The sequence below is a fragment of the Mauremys mutica genome, chromosome 7, assembly GCF_020497125.1.
Source record: "Mauremys mutica isolate MM-2020 ecotype Southern chromosome 7, ASM2049712v1, whole genome shotgun sequence".
Classification (NCBI taxonomy): domain Eukaryota; kingdom Metazoa; phylum Chordata; order Testudines; family Geoemydidae; genus Mauremys; species Mauremys mutica.
Window position 1 is genome coordinate 1957021 of NC_059078.1, and position 23801 is coordinate 1980821.

At 45.7% G+C, this 23801-nt stretch overlaps 1 protein-coding gene across 1 annotated transcript in view; it reads right to left on the bottom strand.

Moving 5' to 3' along the window:
* Positions 1 to 23801, bottom strand: part of ACOX2 (acyl-CoA oxidase 2) — a 31363-nt gene extending 7562 nt beyond the window's left edge. The window contains exons 1-12 of the mRNA XM_045023694.1: positions 23663 to 23801; positions 21766 to 21943; positions 19601 to 19763; positions 17195 to 17346; positions 15969 to 16076; positions 12603 to 12722; positions 10798 to 10913; positions 9806 to 9978; positions 8212 to 8374; positions 6941 to 7131; positions 5072 to 5233; positions 3913 to 4018 (exon numbers count right to left, since the gene is read on the bottom strand). Coding sequence (XP_044879629.1) covers positions 3913 to 4018; positions 5072 to 5233; positions 6941 to 7131; positions 8212 to 8374; positions 9806 to 9978; positions 10798 to 10913; positions 12603 to 12722; positions 15969 to 16076; positions 17195 to 17346; positions 19601 to 19763; positions 21766 to 21943; positions 23663 to 23698 — 1668 coding nt within the window. The 5' untranslated portion in view covers positions 23699 to 23801. The remainder of the gene's footprint in view (positions 1 to 3912; positions 4019 to 5071; positions 5234 to 6940; positions 7132 to 8211; positions 8375 to 9805; positions 9979 to 10797; positions 10914 to 12602; positions 12723 to 15968; positions 16077 to 17194; positions 17347 to 19600; positions 19764 to 21765; positions 21944 to 23662) is intronic.

The following is a 23801-nucleotide window of genomic DNA, read 5'->3' on the forward strand; positions in this document are numbered from 1 at the left end:
CATAAATGTCTCCAGTGATAAGGGCTATGCTGAGTGACCTAAGCCTTCCAGCAAAGGGCATAAAACCTTTCATTTTCACTGGCCATTTTCTAAACGGCCAGTTTTTATTCTGGTTAGGCCGTTCACATTCATGTTTGACTTCTACAGTATGGAAGCAGGGTCGGCTTTAGGAACTGCGGGGCCTGATTTGAATACCTGGCGGCGGTCCGGGTCTTTGGCGGCACTTCGGTGGTGAGGGGTCCTTCACTCGCTCCGGACTCCCCACCGCCAAAGTGCCGCCGAAGACAGGTATGTAAAAAAAATTTAAAAATTAAAAAGGCGCCTAAGGCCGCGGGGCCTGATTCGGGGGAATCGGCCTAAAGCCGGCCCTGTATGGAAGAGAATGGGGGACACCACTGTGATAGTGATAAGCAGGGTTCTCAAACTTCATTGCATCGCCACCCCCTTCTGACAATGAAAATTACGACATGACCCCAGGAGCGGGGACCGAAGCCTGAGCCCACCTTAGCCTCACTGTCCTGGGCAGGAGGGGGCAAAGGACCGAAGCCTGAGCCCACCTGAGCCTCACCGTCCTGGGCAGGAGGGGGCAAAGCCGAAGCCCCAAAGTTTCAGCCCCCGGTGGGGGGGCTGTAACCTGAGCCCCACTGCCCAGGGCTAATGCCTTTGGCCCCAGCCCTGGGTGATCGGGCTCTGGCTTTGGCCTCAGCAAGTCTAACGCCAGCCCTGGCGACCCCATTAAAACGGGGTCACAACCCACCCTTTGAGAACTGCTGTGATAAGGATTAGAAAAGTGCTTCCAGACTTGGCTTACACTTATTCAAAATATTGTCAGTGTGGACTGAGAGGGGAAAACAAATCCATCCAACCGCAGATGTCGCACTGGAGCAGCATGCAGCACTCAACCTTCCCAGGAGCTCAGAGCTAAGGAGACTTCAGTCTTTCTTCAGGGAGTGACAAATGAATGTGCATCTTTCCAATTAATGATGATTGATTATTCATATTACTAGAGTGCCTAGGAGCCCTAGTCCTGGGCCAGGACCCTGTTGCGCTCGGTGCTGTACAAACAGAACAAAAGACATCCCTGCCCCAAGGAGCTTACAATGCTTTTGTTGTTTTAGGTAATTGATGGAAAGCCTTTGGGCTGCTGACCTAAAGCAAAAGAAATGATCCCTGCTAATGAGCATAATTAGCTGTACAGCTGAACTCCAAGGTGAAATATGCAAACTGAGTTAATGTTAGGCTGCTTGGGTGAATCATTAAGCACAGAAGTCTATGTGGGAGTAGTGGAGAGGGTGAATTCTGCCCAGAAATAATACGAATAATATCGTTTTCTCCCTCTGAAATCTTGATATTTTCTAGTGTGCTAAAGATGTCACAGAATGATGTGTGTTCAGGGCTGTCTTCAGTGAAGCAGGAAGTGTGGTGGGAAAAGTTACAAATGACCATGCTTTGGGTTCTAATTCCATTCCTGGGTTGGGTCACTTGCACAGACCTGGGAAATTCAGCATGGAACTCGAGCTTCACTTCATTTTCACTCCTGCTCTGCCATTCTCTTTACTCAGTACTGTATTTTCCTTTGATAAACACCTGATACAATCAGTGTTTTCAGAGTGGTAGCCGTGTTAGTCTGTATCAGCAAAAGGAATGAGGCATTCTTGCGGCACCTTTTGGACTGACAAATTTATTTGGGCATAAGCTTTTGTGGGCTAAAACCCACTTCATCAGATGCACGCAGTGGAAAATACAATAGGAAGATATATATACACAGAACATGAAAAAGAACATGAAGATATGTTTCATGTTCTCTGTGTATATATATCTTCCTACAGTATTTTCCACTGCATGCATCCGATGAAGTGGGCTGTAGCTCATGAAAGCTTATGCTCAAATAAATTTGTTAGTCTCTAAGGTGCCACAAGTGCTCCTCATTCTTTAATCAGTGTTTTGTTTATTTACAAATCCTGGTCAAATTCTGTCTGTCTCTCAGCTGACTGAACTTCTATTCCACAGTTGGTAGGACATTCCTGGCCCTTATTACGACGCATGGGCCATTTCTCTCATCCCCGCCCGCCTGCCTGCCTCCCAGATCATGGACTAGGGAAGTCAATGGGGGGGGGGGGGGTGTTCAGTCGTTGATTTGAATGAGTGCAGGATCAAGCCTGCAATCCGGATTTGTGCACAGAAAAGGCTGAATGAAAATGTTTTGTTTATTGTCCCTGATCCCTTTCTCTGGGGGTCAGGAGAGGAGAGGGCAGGCTCCAAAATGGAAGCTTTTATTTACATTTCAAATGGAAAGAAATTGATCAGATTGATTCACTGGACAATTTTTTGGAAAACTTCTAACTAAAAAAACTTGGTTCCATTCAAACTGTTTCACAGAAAAGAATTCCAATTTTTCAACCATCCCTAATAATAAATGCTGCACTTTTTTACTTAGGCATGCTGAATACCCTGCTCCACTGAGGCTGCCTGCAGCTCTTCCATCTACCAGAAAGGGTGAAAACACATGCGCTGGGCAGCTGGCTGAACTGTAATACCATTAGAGAGAGCCAGTATTGCTCAGAGTGGATTTACTTACTTCTGCTTTTGAAAGATTACGTTGACCTGGAAGATCATAGTGCACTGTTTCTTTTGAAAGTGCGATTAGTTGGAGAGGAAAAACCGCTCTAATGTTTTCGAAGGCACTGGTCCGTATTTTCCTGATGGAAAGCACTTGCACTGTGGTGAACTTTGGCTGCTGGATTAAACATACTGGGTGCAGTTTCCAGTTTAAGGGGACATCTAGGCAATGCGGCTGCAGTTGATTGGTCAGTTTCCTTTATACACAACCCCTGTGAGGGAGCTATACTTCCTCCAGTTTAATTTGGACAGTCTCAGGCTGAAGCTGAGCTTATAAGTGCACATTTCAGAAGAAATTAGATTTTAAACTTTTTAATTTTAGTAAAACAAATGAGCTATAGATCTTTGTTTTCGAAAACATTCTCCTTCAGATAAAAGGGGAACAAGAGGATAACTTTATTTTTAACATGGTTGCAGCAAAGTTTGAAACTTTGCAGATAACTTATTTTTATCTGTTGCCTACTAGAGCTGTAATGAAATTCCAAGTCTTTTCATTTCCCCCTGGAATGAGGTTTCTCTAATGGTTCCCCTGGTGTGCTCCATTAAAGAGCTGAAGTGTAGAGGGTGTTAACTCTGTCTCGGCAAAATTTCAGTTTGAGGAATGTATATTTTGCCTGCTTTAGTTCCCACGTCATTTTCGGGTCTCGCTAAATTGATCTTATTTATTCCATTTCCTCCTTTTAAGGTGGAAGTTACAGTATCAGACTTATCACTATTCCTGTTTTTTGGTAGTAGAAATGCCTTTTAAAACTAAAAAGGAAATAATAGGCCTAATTCACCCTGGGCGTTACTCTAAGAGACTTCAATAAACTTACGTTGGGGTAAATTCGCCCAATGACCCTACAACTTTTTCTGATTCTAGCACTGAATTCAAAAGGAAATGAATGAATATTTTCAATGGCAATTGAGTTAAATGGTGATTTGTGATGCGTTTCAGTGAAGAGAGAACAGAACTGAGAGCCAGTTCCTCTGCTACTGGCTGATGTGTGACGATGGGTGAGTCACTTAACCTCTCTGGATTCTGTTTCCCCTCGTGCCTCTTGTTTTCTTGTCTGTAACCTCTTTGGGACAAGAAATGTCTCTCACTCTGTTTGTTCTGTGCCTAGCACAATGGGGCTCTGATCTCAGCTGGGAGCTCTAGGTATAAGCTGTATGGAATAGAATAGGTGCTTCTGTCATACAAAGAGTAAATAATTGGGAATGTTACTAAATCTGTTTAAGCTGACCATGGGTTCCTGTTGTCTATTGTCAGCCATACCTAGTAGGGCTAATGAATACTGGATTTGTACTAACCTTCGCAGCCTGTACAAGCTGTACTGTGCACTGGTTCCATGCCTCATGCTGTTCAGCTCCTGACTGAACCAAACCCTGTAGTTTGGTTGCTGCATTTCCGAGGAGCCTGGGAAGAAAATTATTTCTATTGTACGTGTCTATAAACACACACTCTATTCACCACTCTATGTACCCACCATGTCAAAAAGACATGTCTGAAGTGAGTATTTTAAATGAATTTCATTTCAGGTACCCTGAAGGCAAAGAGCTTTGGCCATGGAAACTGAAACCATCTAACCACAAGTCAGAGAAAAGTACTCAGGCAACTCCACCCACAGCAGCTCACATCTCTGTTTAGCTGGGATCCATGTGAGAGAGAGCAATGACTTTAAAGAAATGGTGACAGTATTTATAACTGGTCTCTGACAGTGCTGCCTTCAGTACACGGGGCCAGATACTGTTCTAATATACTACAGTATGAATCTACAGTGACTTCAGGGGAGGTACTCTGCATTTACGTTGGTGTAAACAGGAGGAGGATTTGGCTTGCTGTGTTGTCCTTGGTTCCAGAGACCCGCAACATCACTTGATCTGTAAATGTGTATAACCTATATATGTGTGGACTTGTATCATTACTATTAATTTGTTGTAGGACTCCATGGCTAGAATCCGAGTTGGAGCTCCATTGTGCTAGACAGACCATTTGGAGAAGGAATTAGTTTCTTAAGCATCTGATGTTTTATTTTTCTTGGCAACGTTTAGAATGGCACAGAGTTAAATTGCCCAGCAATCTCTCTGGATGACAGAGATTCCATTTGGTGACTTGTATTTCTATTGATTTTTATTTTTATTTTAGAACCCAGTGCTGCTCAGAATTTGCCAGCTTTAATTATGCATGGCTTTAAAAATCCTCCTATTCTGCATTAGAAATTTAATATTAGTGGGATCTGGGGCAGGGAAAACTGACTCACTTGCAAGGGTACCACGAGGAAAGGGCGGAATCTTAATTTCTGCCAGAACGGCATGACACAGGTTTTTGCTACATTTAAACTACCGTCTCCTTTTTTAGGCTAAGAAGCCGATTTTGGTGGCTTCCTTATTTGTGATGAAGGATTTGAATTCAAGGACTACTTGAATGTTAAACTTGGAAAAGTTTCTCCTCCAGCTGCTCTTTACTGACCTGGTTGCTCTGTGCCGATAGGCCTCTGCATAAATGTCTGGTTTGAGAAAGTCCATCTTGGTCCGTGCCTGACACTTTCCAGAGTCCACTGAAGACAAATAGGCGGCTGATGGAGGGATGGGCTGGCCAGAGTGAACTGCTGCAAGGCACTTTACCAGAAACCTGACAACAGGGTAACAGAATGGGTCCACATCTCAGGATGTTTCCAAAATTGCACCATGTCCTGAAAGAGACCCCTCTTGCGGAGACCTGAGGCTTCTTCGGCTGAAGCCAGATGCAAACCCTGGGAAGTGTATTTGAATACATACCAGGTCACGGTTTGGAAACCTGGGGACTTACTGTCAAAATGTAGGACACTTTCTCCTCTGGTATGAGGTGGGGAAAGAGGTTCCTCATTTCCTTGTCACAAGCTCCTGTCTCCTCCTGTGCATCCCCACCCAGACTACATCTCATTTGACATCCAGCTAACAAGCAGGGCTGGACAGGCCCTACACCACTTGGTAAGCAAGGACTCCTTTCGGCTGCTTAGTAACCCAAGCTGCTCCCCACTCCTCTACGGGAGCCAAGCACTCCGCCTCAGTGGTGCACAGAGCTTGGGGAAAGAACGTGGCTTTGTGAGTCTGGCTTAACTAGCGGACTTCAAACCTGGGTCGAATTTTAGTTTAGTTTTCATTTTCGGACACGCATCCTTGAAGAATCTGTTCTTTGCAGATGCAATAGGCTGCACTGAACCTGTTTGTTCTGTGCAAACTACTGGAAGGTGTCATGAGCCTCTCTGTGTGGTGAGGGAGGAGCAGAGAGTTACTGTGTCCTGTCAAAAGTCTAAAACCCACCCGTTAAGGGGAATTTTGTTTTCTGCGTGCTGTTTGCAGTAACCTGATGTGATGGGCCTGGCTAATGTGTGAGTCCTGATGAATGCTTAGAATTGCTATTACTGTTAACATGATTCCATCTGTGTGATGATTAGATAATTCTCTTTAAAACTACATGAGCCACAAAAAAGGAAAGTTAAAACCAATTTGTGTTTGGTGTATTTATCCCCTTAAAAAAAAAAACTGTGCATGAGCACGAAAGATGCTGGCATGAGAGCCCCAAATACTGAATCTCTTTTTCCGCGGACAGTTAGACAGACAGAAGCAGTGTGAGCTTCACCACCAAGTCCCATTGATGTGGCTGACCTGGATGGACCATCTCCAGGAGTAATTCAGTACAGAGGTCATTTCTGAGTCCGTCCTATCTGTGGCGTTGCTGCTGGTACTGCCAGCAAACGCAGTGGGTGGGCGGTGGTGGTGTGGTGTGGATCTCTCTCTCTCTCGGGATGCGGACTAGATTTTTCCCATTTTAGCTAGGTGCATGCTTTATTACTCCAATTAGTAAAACACCTTTACTGTGTTTTATTCACTGCAGATAATTAGTAGTCTATGTATCCAAGGGAAAACAACATTATGCCACAGCCTGGTCTAAGTGGAACAAGTTTAATTTCTCAAAATTGAAGCTTAATTTAAAATTACCTTAAAAGGCAACAAATTCCATTGAAAACTCTTTTCCCTAACTTATCGTGTGGAGGGGTATTTTCACTTCACCTCCCAATGACAGGCTCTTGAGATAGGTACAACGTATCCAATCTGTTTACAACCCCCCCCATCCTCCCCATGGACTCTCAAGACCCCAAGCACTAGGGACGGGCAGCGACTGTTCCCCCTCCTTCCCTGCCTGTTGGAGTGAAAACTGAATCGTCTGTGAAATGGGTTTGCTTTGGGCATGCAGTATAGGAAAGCTGTTGAGGTCCTTGACTGCTTTGGAGAAGATGCTGTAAGGAGCGCGAGGACTAGGAGGCAGGTTATTACACAAACAGGGCTGAAGAGTTACCTGGCAGTCTGCAGGAACAGAACTGTGTTTTCCCCTTCGTAAGTACAAGAAGCGGCTAGTTTAGTATACAGAAGAGGGAGTCCACTCAGCGCAGAGTAACCATGGCCTCCACAGGCCCTGAGACAGACCTCCGCTCCCGCAGTGCAGTGCTCTGTAATTATGGCTTTAATGCCTGCAGTAAGCGCATGAAGCTGTATAAAGCAGATACATTGTTAACAGTGAAGGAGTTTGGCCTTTGGCCACACAATTTATGTCATTAAGGCCATTTAAAAGTTTACAAAAAGCTAAATTACGGTATTCTCTGGTAAGTCTGACTTCTTTAGTGTAGGTCCTCTGGCTGCATGGACGTGCAAACTCAAGGGCCCGATTTTTGTCCATGTGTGTCCTTGCGAATTTGCACATGCTCAGACCATGTGCACTTTTTCTAAACCCTGCTGCCAGGTGATTCATAGGCTGTGTCTACGTGCCCCTGCAGTTTGGACTATGGGCACGTGACTTGCAGCATTCCTACACTGTAACTCTCCCGTGTGCAACAAAAGGTAGCTAGTTTGCATTAACTTAGTCCTGTTTGAAGAGGAGTGTGTTAATGTGAACTAGATACCTTTTAGTTCATGCCGCAGCATTCACATGGAGGAGTCCCAGGCTCTGGCTTCCTCATTTCTCTGGGGGTGCTCAACCCCCATCCCTTTCTCCAAGGGCCCAGACCTGGTCTGCCTCTTTCTGCTCCTGCTCTGCCCCTGCCTCTCCTCTTCACGCCTTGTTCCACCTACCCTGAGTGTGCCCCTCGCCCCAGTTTACAGGCACTCACTGGTTTGCCCCAAAAGTTACATATTGATTCTCAGCCCAGAATAGGGTTGCCAACCCTCCAGGAATTAAAGATTAATCTTTAATTAAAGATTGTCATGTGATGAAACCTCCAGGAATACGTGCCACCAAAATTAGCAACCCTACTCCAGAAGTTAACTTTTTGTGAGTGTGGAAAGACTGAAGTAAATTTGAGCCATGTTGAACTATCGGATCATTGAAACAATGTTTTCTCAAGCTAAAAAACCTTTCAAATGTTGTCTTTTGCATGCAGATAACTCTGGATGTCCACATCTGAGTTGTAATCTCTCTGTGGGCCTTGGGCAAATCATTTAACATCCTAGTCCTTCATTTTCCCATCTGTCTAGTGGGGTGCTTTGTAAATTATTTGTGAGATCTAAGGATTAAAATGCACAGTGTGCGCAAATAATAGTAACGATTATTTTATTATTTTTGTTGCAAATTACCTCAGGTAGTGAATCGAAATTCTCCTGTTTGATCTCTGTGTATCCTTTGTTGTAGAACTCGTTCACGTAGGCGTTCATGAAATGAAAGGCATAGGCTGTTGCTAGCAGAGGTAGTAGCTTCTGTTGCTGAGTCTGGTAGTCTAGGATTTTTGCCTCTGGGTCACTGTAGGAAGATGATTTATGATTATGAAGTATGGAAAGCTGTGGACAGCAATAATCTTAGTTTAGTGTGAAATGTCTTTGTAGACTAAGGAGCCCAAAGTATTTTTGCTTTGCAGGCAGGATAGGGTGACCAGACAGCAAATGTGAAAAATTGGGACGGGGGTGGGAGGTAATAGGAGCCTATATAAGAAAAAGACCCAAAAATTGGGACATCTGGTCACCCTAAGGCAGGAACCTTGGTCTGAAAGCAGCTCACAAACTGATCAACTCTCGATGATGTTTCTGTAATAAAGGCACAGAAGGTTAAAGGTGCTTTAGCAAAATTTCTTCTTCAACTGGGAGAAAGAAAAATCGAAAATAGAAGTGGAAAAACCCAAGCAACAGCAACAACTTCCTTACACAAAGACACACACTTAAAGATTGTCTTGTGTTGTTATCAGTATTAACAGTCCAATCCAAATGGTCAAACTTCAAAAGCTCTCTTGAATACAGAATATGTATTTTTTTTAATGTGCACTGTTTAGGTATCATACTTTTATAATCTTTAATCTATCCTGTGGGTCAAACCCTGCATTTCTTATGAAAATATTTGGACCTTACCGCTTTTTTAAATAGTCTAATTTATTCTTCACTTTTTTCTGTATTTAGTTTTTTCCCAAAATTGAGCTTGTCAATGAAACTAAACTAGTCAGCTTCCTATTAGCAAAGTGGTGCAGTGTTTGGGTTGCACATTTGAAGGAGACTTTGTTTTCACTGGAATTCTGAAATAAATAAATCATGAAAGTGTTTAAAGTTTTGGGTCGAAGTCAATTGGACAATAACCATCAAACACAGTCATTACACAGAGACTTATAATGCTAATAAAAATTCTGCACTGTACAATGTAGCTATTCACTAGGGACCAAGTGGGTGAGGTAATATCTTTTATTGGACCAACTGTTGGTGAAAGAGAGACCCTTTCGAGCTACACAGAGCTCTTCTTCAGGTCTGGGAATGACATGGTGACACCAACACTGCATTCACTAGGGAATCAGTTTAATGTCTCGTCCATTAATAGAATGGGACTGAAGAAGAATTCTCTACCCCATCAGTGTTTTTTTTCAAGATTCTGCTGGATTATGTAATCATGAAGGGCAGCCAATCAGGGAGAAAATAAGTGATCTTTCCTGGCTGTTGGATTATATAAATATAAAGCTTGGGTCTTATCTCAGGCAATAATTGTGAATGGGGTCTCCTAGGATTTGGCTGAAAAGCTGTTAGTGTAAATAGCGATGGAAGATGTTGATTTCCTTCCTCAAATAGAAAGGTGAATAAACTGATGACATGGTGATGAGATCACATGTGAAAGGAGACAGGAATAAAAGCAGAAGAGAGAGAAGGGGGGCACACTGTGACACTGCACCTGTCCCCTTGTTTATCCATATGCCATTACCCCGGGTTCAACTTGGACTGCCGGCGAACCACCGAATATCTGGTGGCGATGGTGCAGGCCTTCAACAGCATGGGTATAACTTCAGTCCAAAGCATATGAACACGTGTCACGATCATGGTCAAGTAGTTAATCTTATCGGACCCTCGTTTCACGTAGGTGCCATCTGGTAGAACCTAGACTTTGAAATACAGAGAAATAAAACAGCAGCCACGGAGGGCAGTAGTTGGCTTCAGTAAAAGGGATGGTTCTGTGGTCATTTTGTGTTGAGCTCAATATTCCAGGGATAAAGTGCCCATTTTAAGATACACATGCTCTTTCTTCTGCTGACAACAATATATTTTGCCTGCATCATAATCCTTATCCCAGCGGTTCCCAAACTGGGTCCCAAGCAGGGTCACTCCATCAGCGGATGAGGTCGTAGCAATGCTGCATGTGTGGAGGGTACTGTTTTACAAAATGGTATTCTCTGAATGGCACAACCTCTCACACACCGTACGTGTGAGGTCATGCTGCATGGAAGAGGCTATTTTGCTCTACAAAATGGCACTTTCCATGCAGCATGACTTCACACACACTGTGCGTGTGGGAGGTCACAGGGTGCAGAGGATGCCATTTTGTAGAGCAAAATGCCATTTTGTAAAGCAACATAGCATCCTCCACGCAGCATGACCTTGCATGTACAGTGTGTGCAAGATCACGCTGCATGGAGGCTGCCATTTTTAAATGGCATCCTCCATCCTGCCTGGGGCAGTGGGAGGCAATACATCTGAAAATGGAATCATGGAGGGAAAATGTTTGGGAGCCGTTGCCTTAACCGCTCACGTGACTCCCGATGTACAGAGTACACTTAGGATACAGGTAAATTCCACCCTCATCTACAATTCCCAGTGATTTCAAGTGAAGTTGTATGCACAGCTGAGGATAAAATGTTGCCATAAATCTAGATGTTATAGGATCTGCTTGAGGTGTTTGTAATTTAATGCGTCACGTACCTGAGAGAATCTGCTCAGCATGTTTTCTCTAGGAATATTAATGTTCTGCAGCATGAGATAGCCATTGTCAATGTGTTCAAAATTCATTTTGGGACCGATGTCTCCCACAATAACCCCTAAGGAATGGGAAAATGGATCCTGTTTACTTCCACTGGAACTTTATTTTTCTTAACACGTCAATAAATTTGTAGATCTAGCACAGGGTATTCAACTCCCTGACCCTTCCCTTGAAGAAAACTTTCCCCATGGTGTGAGGGAGGTAAATGAGTCCCAAAGGGCTGTCTGCCCACCTTACCTATCGACCGATTTATAGGTGCTGCCTGGGGAATGGGGTTCGAATGTTAATACCAAAACTGGATACAGCAGCACACCTAGAAGCCTTGACATTTCACAATTGAAAGTAGATTTATGCTGAAGCTGCCAAAGGGCATTACCAATGATTCTTCAGTTAAAGGGCTTGGGATATTTATAGCTATGCTGGGCCAATGTTTGACAATTGTAAGCATTGCTTGTGACTCCCCTGAAAATTCAGGAAGATCTTTATAAGTACTTGGTCCCAGTGATGAGCTGCCAAATTTTTAACAACCGGTTCCCTCCTCCCTCCAAAATTTTAACAACGGGTTCCCTCCTTCCCCCCCGGGGAGGGGGGGGTGTCGTGCCCCATCCAACCCCTCATGTTCCTTGACACACACGCTCCGAGACCCCTGACCCATCCCCCCCTTCCCTGTCCCCTGACTGCCCCTTGCCGCCACCCAACCCCTCCTCTCATTCTCAATGGCCCCCCAGAACCCCTACCCCATACAACTACCCCTTCTCTCTGTCCCTGAGTGCCCCCACCACCTCATCCAACCCTGCTCTTTCCTGACTGCTCACCGGGACCCTTGCCCCCATTCAATCCCCATGTTCCCTGCCCTCTGACTGCCCTGACCCCTATCCACCCCCCCACAACCCACCCCCTCCCTGCCCCCTTACCACACTGCCTGGGGACCGGGTCCACTCTGCCAGGACCACGACCGGCGCCGCGGGGCCCAACTCCCTGAGCCCGTCCGGACCAGAGCAGGCACCGCTCGGCCCGACTCCCCGGGCCGGCACCGGGGCCCAGCCGCTCGGCCCGACTCCCCGGGCCGGCACCGGGGCCCAGCCGCTCGGCGGCAGCCGCTCGGCCCGACTCCCCGGGCTGGCACCGGGGCCCAGCCGCTCGGCCCGACTCCCCGGGCCGGCACCGGGGCCCAGCCGCTCAGCGGCAGCCGCTCGGCCCGACTCCCCGGGCTGGCACCGGGGCCCAGCCGCTCGGCCCGACTCCCCGGGCCGGCACCGGGGCCCAGCCGCTCAGCGGCAGCCGCTCAGCCCGACTCCCCGGGCCGGCGCTGGGCTGGAGGGAGCCGTGGTCTGGGACCGGGAGCTGCTGAGCCAGCCGCACCTCCCCTCCCCCTCCGTGCCCCAGCTTACCTGCCTCCATGCTGCTTGTTCAGGCTTCCCGCGAACATCTGATTCGCGGGAAGCAGGGGAGGGGGAGGAAAAGGGGGCGGAGCAAGAGAGGAGCGGGAAGTGAGTTTGGGCCGGAACTTTTGTTAAATTTAGCAGCCCTTAACAACCGGTTCTAAAATGGCTGCTAAATTTAACAACGGGTTCGCGTGAACCCGTGCGAACCAGCTGCAGCTCACCCCTGCTTGGTCCTACATTGGGACAGTTGTCAGGTGTCCATGTAGGACTATTCAAAATTGAGGCCCAGTGTTTAGAAAATATGTTGAGAGTGAATTAGACAAGGAAACTGAAGCATCATTGTAGGATCTGGAGTAAATTACCTGGTGCAGGTGAATGGTCATGAAGGCTGCGGATCTGCAGGATGAAGGCATGCAAACCGTAGCACTTTCCTTTAATATACAACTGGGCAAAAACCACAGCGTGGGTTGCTGACCTGCCCACTAGAAGGGGAAAGAATACCAGGTTGCTCTAAGATTAGATACAATAAATGCTTTTACAGTTAAATGCAGCAGACATTGGTTCTGTTTGACGTAACACATGGAGTAGTCGATAGTGAATGGTTCCTCGAGGAAGATGATGTAGTATATTGAGCAGAGACCTTGGGAGCCAGGAAGTCCCTGAGTAGTTCTCCTAGCACTGTTCACTTTCTGGATTTTCTTGTGCAAATCATGTAATCCTGCTGCCTCAGTTTCCCTTTGAAATGCTACGTAAATAGTTAATGCTCATACAGGTCCTAGAATATTTAAGATGCAATTGACGTGCTAAGTATTTTGTAGTAATTGCCTTGGGTTCTGCAGTTGTGTGTGGAATGTGCCATCCTCAAACCAAGGGGAACCCGAGACACTGGCTTGTGAGTACAGGTGCTGATTCTCTGCACTTCTGTAGCTTTCCAGACATTAGCGAATTTGGCCTCTCCACCCCCTGCAGAGCGGGTACTGTGTGTGTTATCCCAGTGTTGCAGGTAAGGATGCAAGCACGAGAAATGAATGCCCTTATCCCACGGCTCCTGGTTCGATCCTTCTCTGTAACCAGAAAACTATTCCTTCCTTCCAGGTGCGGACTAAGGAAACAAAGCCCAGTCCTTTTGCTGGTTTCTAGTTTCTAAAGGTACTTTGGGAAAGCCTGCCATCTTCTGGTACAAACTGATCGCAGGGTTCATTGTGATCCATGAGTACCCGCAGGGAGAAGACATCTGCTACTTGTGGTATTGGGGATTGTGGCTTTAAGGGTTGAGCTTCTCAGACACATGCTGCTTGGGGTGTGGTGAAGCTCTTGTTAAACACTGTCAGTTGGAACTGGACACAGAATAAAGCAGAGCTCTTGCAATCACCTTAAACATTGAGTGATCACTGCACACCACAGGAGGGAGCCCTTTGGTACAGCAGGCAAAGGGTCTGCATTTCCACACTGCCAGGGCTGGCTCCAGACCCCAGCGCGCCAGGCGCGCTGGCGGCTCCGGCAGGACCTTCCGCAGTCATGCCTACGGGAGGTCCACCGGAGCCACGGGACAGGTAGACCTGCTGCAGGCATGACTGCAGAGGGTCCGCTGCTGCCGCAGCTCCGGTGGACCTCCCGCAGGCATGACTGCGGAGGGTCCGCTGGTCCCACGGCTCCGGTGGACTTCTGCTCCACCGGAGCCGCGGGACCAGCGGACCCTCCGCAGGCACGTCTGCAAGAGGTCCCCCGGAGCCGCGGGACCAGCGTGCTTGGGGTGGCCAAATTCCTAGAGCCGCCCCTGCACACTGCATTTGGAGGTGGGCTTGCAGCATGTGTAGATGTACCTGAGCTAGCTTCGCTCGAGCTAGTGAGAGTATCCACAGCAGTGAAACCATGGCACCGTGGAGTAGCCAACCAAGTGAGTACCCAGGAGCCCAGGCAGGATAGAACTGTCCATGCTGCAGCCCATGTTACTGCAGCTTCACTGCTTTGCTACCCAAGTGTGCTAGGTTAAAGCTACTTTGAGCTGTGTCTGCACATGCTGCAATCACATCTCCAGCTGCAGTGTAGACTGACCCAAAGGCTTAACAAGATCCAGTCACTGGAAGTTGAAGCTAGAAATTTGTAATTGGAGATAGGGTGAAATGTTTAACAGTGGGGGATAATTAACCTGTGGAACAACTTCTCAACGGGGGTGATAAATTCACTATCCCTTGAGTCTTTAAACTGAGACTGGAAGTAACTCCAAGATCTGCTTTAGTTCAACCACAAGTCACTGGGCTTGTAGTGTCACTTGGAGCAGAGAAGAATGATTCCCTGCAGAGCAGGAGTCACTGGGTGGATCTCTCTGGCCTGTGTTGTGCAGGAGGTCAGTCTAGATAATCATGTCCATTTTGACTTGTAAATATTTATTCATATATTTAAAACAGATTGCTCACCCAGTCACTGTAGCCCTAAGGTTTAATCTGCTCGCTTGCATAGATATATCTTTTCTTAGAAATTTGAGTATTTGATGTAATAGGTTTATAGATTTATATTAAAAATAAGTTTGGCTGTAATGCAAGAGACCTACAGGCCCAAACCCTGTATGTTAAGCTAAGGCAAAGTTAGCACATTTTGGGACCCTTTTCCTAGGAAAGTGAGATGACCTCTATTTGTTACTCAAATAGATAAAACACCTACACAGATGTCTAGAGATCTTTACCTAAACCAATAGACAAAGAAGGATGGCAAAGGGGATTTTTCAAAGTTGTAGCCACAGACTTAACAAGTACACCACAAGTGTGTACATACCTGTCATCCATCCGCACATACGTACTAGCCTATGGGCTAAGTGTACCCTAACACTTCTGTGGGGGAAGGATGAAATTTGGGCATAAGAGGAAGGGTTTCCGACCAATGCCCTATAAAAGGGCGATTCATTTCACCATTTTAGAGGCAATCTATCCACCTATCTACTCTTCATTGTCTCCATCTTCAACAACATATCGATGCTACCCATCTACGACGGCTATTAACTATTAACAGGCAGGACCTTGTTTCTTTTCAAACTTTAAGTTTTAAGGGGACTAGGCTAAGCTTGGTCTCCCTACACTTTATTTCAGTTCAAGGTTTACTGAGTTAAGTTAGAGAGTAAACAGCTTTAACAGCTCTGCATTAGCTTCCTCTGCTAGAGGTGTGGTCCTGTTTCTTCCAACACCGGGTTATTAAAACAGAGTGTGAATATTAACCTAAGTTTGCAGCACATAATATTGTATTATCATATGTTTCTCTTTAATAACAGAAATACAATTGCAACTCTGTAATTCTAACTGTTTTACAATTTACTTACTATTTCATTGATTTTAATCAAAGGTCTTTATGACTATATCTGTCTCAGTGTGAGCTTCCTGTCATACTCCCGAAGGTCCTTTTATAAACTCTGTGAAGCCTGATTGAGGACAAACTTTATCTTCTGATCAAACGAATTGGCAAGCCTAAACCCATATGATTTAATATCCATAATAATTATTAATATTATTAATTAAAAATAATTAAATTACATTAAATTAAGTTGATAAATTAAATCCACACTACTAACACACCCCAAATCAGGCTACAGCTTTAAAAAGTAATCCCAGTATGTTTTATGGGGAAGCAAAGGCAGCCTTGACACCCACATGACGAGTTAAGTCAGGCAGCGGGAGGGGATGGTGACCGAACGGTGCAGACTAGGAACACTAGAGTGTAATTCTGAGTTTGGTACTTACAGTCTCCAGGCCACCACTTCATTGCCGAGATCTTTGGTGTATTCAGTGTAAATTCCTGAGTGGAAATGTCAAAAATCGCTGTTGTCTCCAAACCCCGAAGAAATGTCCCTGCACAAAGATAAATGGACATAATCCCTCAGTATGTCAGAAGGGTCACCTGAGAGACAGACACCCCATCCTCGAGGCCTCACTGCAGAAAAGCGACACTGGACCTCTGGTAGATCGTTAGCTCCCCCTTCCTACCAGGCCCCTTCCTCTGAGAGAAGGATCTGCCAGAGACTGTGCATTCAGTGCAGGCTCTTGCAGCTCTCTCTATAGGATATTTAAGGCTGGGCCCAACCTGTTGGCTTCTGGAGTTTTTTTACACTACAGTTTTTCCTTGAGTTAAGTTTGCCACTTAACTTGCAGTAGTTACACCTTTTTGGAAGCTAGTACCAAAGGTTTGTGGTTTACTCTCTGGCTTGGAACCCAGCCTGGTGAGTGCTACCCTAAAACCCATCTTCCAGGCACATCTACCCTTGATGCAACCTAGCAAATCCCTCTCCCAAGAATAGAAAATGTAGAACCAAACATATCCCCCCAACCAACTCCTGGGATGAGGGTGCCCCTCTTGGATCCCAGTTTTCTGGCATCCAACTCCAAGTCTTCCCCTTCCACCACCTGAACTTTTCAGAATCAAAAAGCAAAACTCAGCTTCCAGCAGACTTTCTCTGGTATCAGAGGGGTAGCCGTGTTAGTCTGGTTCTGTAGAAGCAGCAAAGAATCCTGTGGCACCTTATAGACTAACAGACGTTTTGCAGCATGAGCTTTCATGGGTGAATACCCACTTCTTCGGATGCAAGAAGAAGTGGGTATTCACCCACGAAAGCTCATGCTGCAAAACGTCTGTTAGTCTATAAGGTGCCACAGGATTCTTTGCTGCTTCTACAGACTTTCTCTGACACTCATTTTTTTCCTGCCATCTCTATAAAGCGAGAGAGGCTTTTCCTCTTCCTTTGGGACTCTTATGCAATCCACAGATGAACAGCTCCACAACCTCTAAACTCAAGTCTCTGAAATTTTTTGGGTGGGAGCAGCTCATTTCCCCAAAAGGTACCTCATGTTGTAAACAATCTTCGGACATATCCTAAGATGAAGTCCATGAGGCTGAGCCAATTTGCACCAACTATAACATCTGGGCCAGCTTTTCTTCCTAAGGAAATGCTACATTTTCTCTGTAGACTTACCATGTCCCAATTCAGTTTGAGCATAGGTTCCTATAATGTGGTATTTGTCAGCAAGTGGGATCCACTTGGCAATTTGTTCATCTGTTCCCAGGGCCAAGATACTGTTCTTAAAGACTCTGTGGACGTTAAATGCTAGGTCTCCTCCAAGGGCCCTGGAAGGAACGTATGGACAGTATTCTGCATGAGTGCTCGTTCCAAGAATGTTGTTAATGCAACAGTGCAAATGCATAAAGCATTTGAAACAATCTTCAACACATACCAGTTCTGAGTTCCCATTGTTAATGATCTTTTGAATTAATTTTGTAACAACGCATATACACAGGAAGTACGAGAAAAATAATGCTTCAAAGCTGCTTCCATTTTGTCTTTAATAGCATACCTTGCTTGAGAGTCATTTGTTTGATGATTACACCTCCCTTGTCTTTTAATTGGCAGCGTGGAAAGGTGTCTCTCTTTCTCTCTCTCTCGATCAGCTTAGTAGTATTGAATTGAGATTCTAAAAAACACCATCCAACCCCTAAACTTCCTTTGATTTTTATTAACCCTTTCTTCTCTTCCCCCCTTTCATCTTTCCTCTTCCTTCTATTTAAATCACAACCAAAAATACTGAATATCACTGATTTCAGCTGGAACGGACTGAACTGCATCCACTGTCACTTAGGACTTAGACAACTTTGAACTTACCTAATTTTTTTTTAAATGTCTACTCAGTTCCTCTGATGACATACCAGCCGGCTCAACTGCATGGTGCCATCCCAAAATGGCACATTCTGAAGTTCCACAGCCCATGGGAACTTAGATAATGTCATTTCAGTAGGACACGGTGAAAATGTCTCTTTTGTAAAATATTTAATTTTGTTTTTATAAAATAGAAACAGTGAGAAGAGGTAGAAGGAGTCTGAAGTACCTTCCTTCTGGAGTTTCTCCTTCTGTACAGAAGGTAGCTCACCTTTTGTCAGATGTGGAAATCTTTGCTCAGTGGAGCTGATTGATCAGAACTATCTCCTTAGATTATTTGCATCCCCTTGTTTTATTGCAGTGCCACCAGAGGCACCTCTGTTAAAAACTGATGGACACCTGTTCTCTTTAATAAATGATCATCCCCTTCCTGCTATACAGGACTTCAGAGAGCTTCAAGATCACCTAGGGTGGGAGGTGAGGTGGGGGGAAGAAACGTGTGTAAGGGAATGCTTGAAGAAAGATTACACTGCACAGCAGTGATACACTCTAGCTAGCTAGGAATACACATTATTAAAAATGAATTTTCAAAACAGTTTTTAGAGATACTTGCTACTGTTCCACTATCTCCAACACTGTGAGGCACTTGGCTCTTTGAAGAATTTGCCAAGTGATTTTATCTGAGATGCAGGCCAGGGACTCGGTCCTCCTGCAAGGTACTCTGCATTCCAGGCCTGTTTCAACAAAGCACTTATGCACATGCTGAACTGGAAGCACATGACTAGTCCCATTGATGTGAGTGGGGAGAGGGGCCTGATGAAAGCAGGTGTGATGGGTATCATTAGGGTGCTGATCGGCTATTTTCTTACTTTCTGGTTCGAGCAAAGCCACTGGTTATTTTGTTGTTGCATTTAAAAATTATATCAAAGGTGCCTAGAGCCCAGGATAGCAGCTTTCCCCCTTTATGCAGATAACTAAATAAATGCACAAACCAAACTTTTTTTAATTAAAAAATGGAACTTATCCAACAACTTTGTAAATTCCCTGCCTTGTTCATGAATTCAAAAGCTGAGCTGCAGTGCCTGTTTGCAAACCACATTGTCAGATTGTCATACTAGTGGCCTTTCATTTGAGAAGCGTTTTATCATATGGAAGAGACTTAAAAATTCAGTTGGGGTGGCATTCTCTGTCTTCAGCTGCGGGGATGAGACCCTTTCATAGGGAATTGGAGTTACTGTTCCGGGACTCATGCCACCACCTCGCTGGTAAATGCTTACTTTCCATTCTCACATTTTAACTCAGAATTTGTAATGTGTTTCTGGTTGTCCTTGTGGTTGTTTAAAAGGACTACGTGAGTTGGGAGCCCAGCCTGAGTTCATCCAGGCCACATCTGTCTTCACAAGCAGCACCCGTGGGAAGGGTGTGCGTGAGAAAGGACAGTGGGAGGAAGCTGGATCAACTCTCATTTCCAGTATGTTGAGTCACGTTTATTACTCTGCAGGAGCAGCTGTATGCTACTTCTTGAGTGGTTCCCTTGCAGTTTTATACAAATGTTTTTCTTTTCTCCCAGGCACAGTGCTAAAGTAAGAATCTGTAGCATGCTTGTGGGGGAACCCCTGTTAATCAGTCCATGAACAGTTGCAGCTTCCAGCCTCTTAACTGGGGTGTGTGTGGTTTAAACAGATTTTTTTAAATGAAAAATAATATTAACAATACTAAAGCCATTACCTGTAGCAATACTTAATTTCAGGCCCGTCTTCAGTCCATCCCATTTGATGCATCTTCTCCTTGAGGTAAACAGACCTTCTGACTGCTGCTTCATACCTCTCATTCTGGCTCTGGAAGTATTGGTTTTCTCTGCTAAAGCCAGGCTCACTGTGGATAACTGCCTCTGTAAAACAGAACAGGAGGGCTCACTATGTGGTAGTACAGCTTGGGGTGCCTCTGCCCCAGTATGATCAGTCTCTCAGCAAACCCTGAGCTGTGTTTGAAAGAAAGCTGCAGCCACGGAAAGCCTCACCTTGCAGAGGTCTCTGCAGACAACCCTGGTCCCAGCCTCTATTTCGGGTGAGACAGAGGCTATGTGAGCTACACAGGCAAGGATTCAACCTGATCAGACTCACAGAATCCCCTCTTCCCTTCACAGCTTAATTGTAGTGATCGGTTTTCCAGCCCTCCTTAGCATGACAAGGCCAGAAACCTCCTCCAGACCACACGTGCTCCTGCTCTGGCCCCCTCCTTGGCATTGGGGGTGGGAGGGGTAGCTCAGTGGTTTGAGCATTGGCCTGCTAAACCCAGGGTTGTGAGTTCAATCCTTGAGGGGGCCACTTAGGGATTTGGGGCAAAAATCTGTCTGGGGATTGGTCCTGCTTTGAGCAGGGGGTTGGACTAGATACCTCCTGAGGTCCCTTCCACCCCTGATAGTCTGTGATTCTATGACTGGCACAGCTGCAGGCTTTGTTTGTAGCTGAACTACCTCCTGAGTATGGTGAGCGCTATGGTAACCTGGTCATGACATGCTGTTTGTCACAGCATTGCGTTGTGCTCACACAACAGGTGTTACACAACACAACCATGTATCCAGCTGTGTTTGCCTGCCCACCCAAACCATGCTACTTCACTGTCTTGGTAGCAGTGCATCCTGGGACTCTCCCGACCGTTGTCCCATACTGACTCCGCAGGGGAACGGTGCCCAGGGGACATGTGGAGCAAGGCACTCTGGGATTCCCTGCTGCATAGAGAGCTGGCCCAGGAGAAAGGACCAGCCAAATCAGTTACACACTTGTCGTTAGGGAGCGTGACAGTCAGGGGGAGAACAGGGGTCTGAACCCCAAAGAATGGGCAATTGAATCAACTGGTTGCACAATATGTTGAGTACAGTCTTTTATGAAAGCTTGCAATGTTCTGGACTTGATGGTCTTTGTATACAGACTGGGGTTATGAATCTGTGACCTTTAGTACAATTTTGAATGCACCTCCCAGCTGATAAAACTGCAGAGAGGAGCCCAGCCAGAGACTTGAAGCAGCTAAAGCAGGGACCTTCGGACATTCAGAGAACTATCAGCCGTTTGCACTGGACTGTCTCTGCTCTGGCTCACTGGCTGTTTGCTCCAACCCTCTCCGACGTGGTTGCTGCATCTCAGCTTTCCCTCCACAGCTGCCCCTTTTAGCCACCACTCTTCTCCCCAAAATCATGGAGCAACCCTGCTCCCTGGCCACCAGGGAGGGGGCAGGGAGCTCCCTGGAGCTCCCTGCTGTTGGGGTGTGTGTCAGGGGGACCCTGGAACTCTGAGCTCCCACAGTGGTGGGGGCTCCAGAGCTCCCAGGTGCCCAGCCCCTTCCCATTTTGTCATGGATATTTTTAGTAAAAGTCAGGACAGGTCACGGCTTCTGTCAATTTTTCTTTATTGCCTGTGACCTGTCCCTGACTTTACTAAAAATATCCATGACAAAATCTGAGCCTTAATTAAATGTTTTGCCTAATTTGTTGCACCCTACGAAGTCACTCAGAGATCTGGAGGAGGAAAAGTGGGGCAAAAAGTTTGGTGTAAATTTGTGTAGCTCCAATGGTGTTAGACTGACTTACATCAGCTGAGAGTCCTGGCCTCAAGCCTCTCTCTTTCTAAAAGCCCCTTATGACATTTTCTTTGCTTACATTTTTTACTGTTTGATCTGAGGAGAAGGTTCCTCACTGGGTATAAGAGTCACCACTGCAGAGAAGAAGCAGACATAACATCCGACGAAGTGGGTATTCACCCCCAAAAGCTCACGCTCCAATACGTCTGTTAGTCTATAAGGTGCCACAGGACTCTTTGCTGCTCTTACAGACATAACAGGGACATGGAAGTGTCTCTCTCATCCAGGAAGCATCAAGTCTTTTAAAGCCCACTCACCCACTGCCCTCCTTGTCCTGGTGTTGTCAGCACCTCCATCCAATATGGCAGTGAGCCTCTCCACACTGAAGGAGGCAGTCTGTCTTTCAGCTTCAAGGTCGGGATTCACATCTCTGCTACCAGAGCTCCTGAAATAGCCACTCCTGTTCCACTGGGCCATCTGAGATTGCTGGAAGCCCTGAGAACAGATGGTACAAATTAGTATGTCAGCCCTCGAAAACCCAGGTGAGCATCCCCTATGGCAGGATTTTCATTAACTACTTGCATGTCTAGAGCTGGTCTTACAAGGAGGATGAATTATGCTTAGTCCAGAGGACTGATGCTATTTTGCTGGATTTTTCTGATAATGTGGTGTTTTGTGCAACCAAAAGAACTGTAAAAGCACCAGCTGATTGGCTTCCACTGAGCAGACACTAACTCAGCCTGGCAAAACCCTACGTGTGCAGGGCAAACACTTTCTTTTCCTCCCCTATGAATTAGCAAATAGAATACTGTACGTTTTCTGTCACCGGCACCCATCATCAACCCAAAAGGTGCGGGAGTACATATTGTCCCCATGACAATTTAATAGAATATGTGGATCTGCATGACTGTTTAAACCCCACCATATGGAAGCATAGAGTGAGGATGTTTAGGGCACTTTATGGCACATGGTCATCTTGGATTAGGACTCAAAATGTAAGTGTTTAAGGAAAGTGATTCTTGTTATGTTTTACTTTAAAATTTCCTATCAAAACTACCCTTCCTTCCCCATCCCTCATTCTAAATGTGCCTGGTAGTGTTTGCACCCCAAACATTGCAACACTGCAGGGGAATGCATAGGCATGTGTGAACACAAGCAAGTGCCCTGACTTCGACTGCTTCCACAGATCCAGTTGCAGGACTGAGGCTATAGTGCATACACTGTATAGCAATTTGAAAAGTTCCCTCTACACGACCACAGCATATCCGAAGCATACTCACAATTCCGCCTTTACATGTTGAACGTAAAAAAAAGGCCACAAACAGTCTCTTACCTTAAAACAAGTTCTTCCCTTAAAGCTATCCCAGTTCTCTTTCCGGTTAAAGTCAGGGGGAGAAAAGGTCATTAGGTTTTGCTTTTTACCTGGTTAATGCCCCTTATCCAACATGTTGCTTATTAACCCTGACAAGTAATGACTAAGCGAGAAGTAGGCTTCCTGACTACTTAAGACAATTAAGCACAGTTGTAGCTGGGATACTTTTTTTTTACGAGATGCATGTGTTGATAGTACTTTAATTTTGGATTGAGATTAAGCTGTTTAACAGAGTTGCTGAAAAATAAGGATTTCATGACTGCAGAATCATTTAACTCAAGGGAAAGGAGAGGAAAATAGAATACGCTCTTTCAATTAATTGCAGTTATTCTCCCAGACACTCTCTAGTTCAGCCACATGTTACTGACGCAGGAATCACTTGGTGAAATTCTATATCCTGTGCTGGCAGGAGGTCAGACTACATGATCCTAATGGTCCCTTCTGGCTTTAAAATCTGTCTGACCTTAACCGTAATCCTACACAAACGTACAGTTCTATCGCTGAGTAAAAGGACGCCCAGTTCAGCCGGAGTTGATGAAAGAGGTTGTCTGGCTTCCTAAAGCTATCTGTCGTTCCTAGTTATTTCTAGTTTGGAAGCCCTTTGCAAGACGGATCCTAACACCTGGCATGATCTTAAGGCATTGAATTCAGGGTCTGCCTGTTATCATCTAGGCATAGAAACATTGCTCAGCCCAATAAAACAAATGTAATCTACTGCTCTTGCTGTACAGTGAAAAGCGAACGTGGCAGCTCAGAGGTACCCAGTAACCTTCAGCTTCATGCTCCTACTTTGGTTTAGCTGCACTTCATTTACCCGGGCAAACACACACACGCTCACCTACCTTTCCCTTGGCAGCCATTAGAAGAGAAAGTGGCATCTCCAGTCCAGTCCCAACTTCCTCAGCAGCTGCCTGCAAACTCCATTCCCAGGACTCTCCGTGTCAGGCTTTGTCTTTAACTCCTGGTTGTGCAGTGCACACT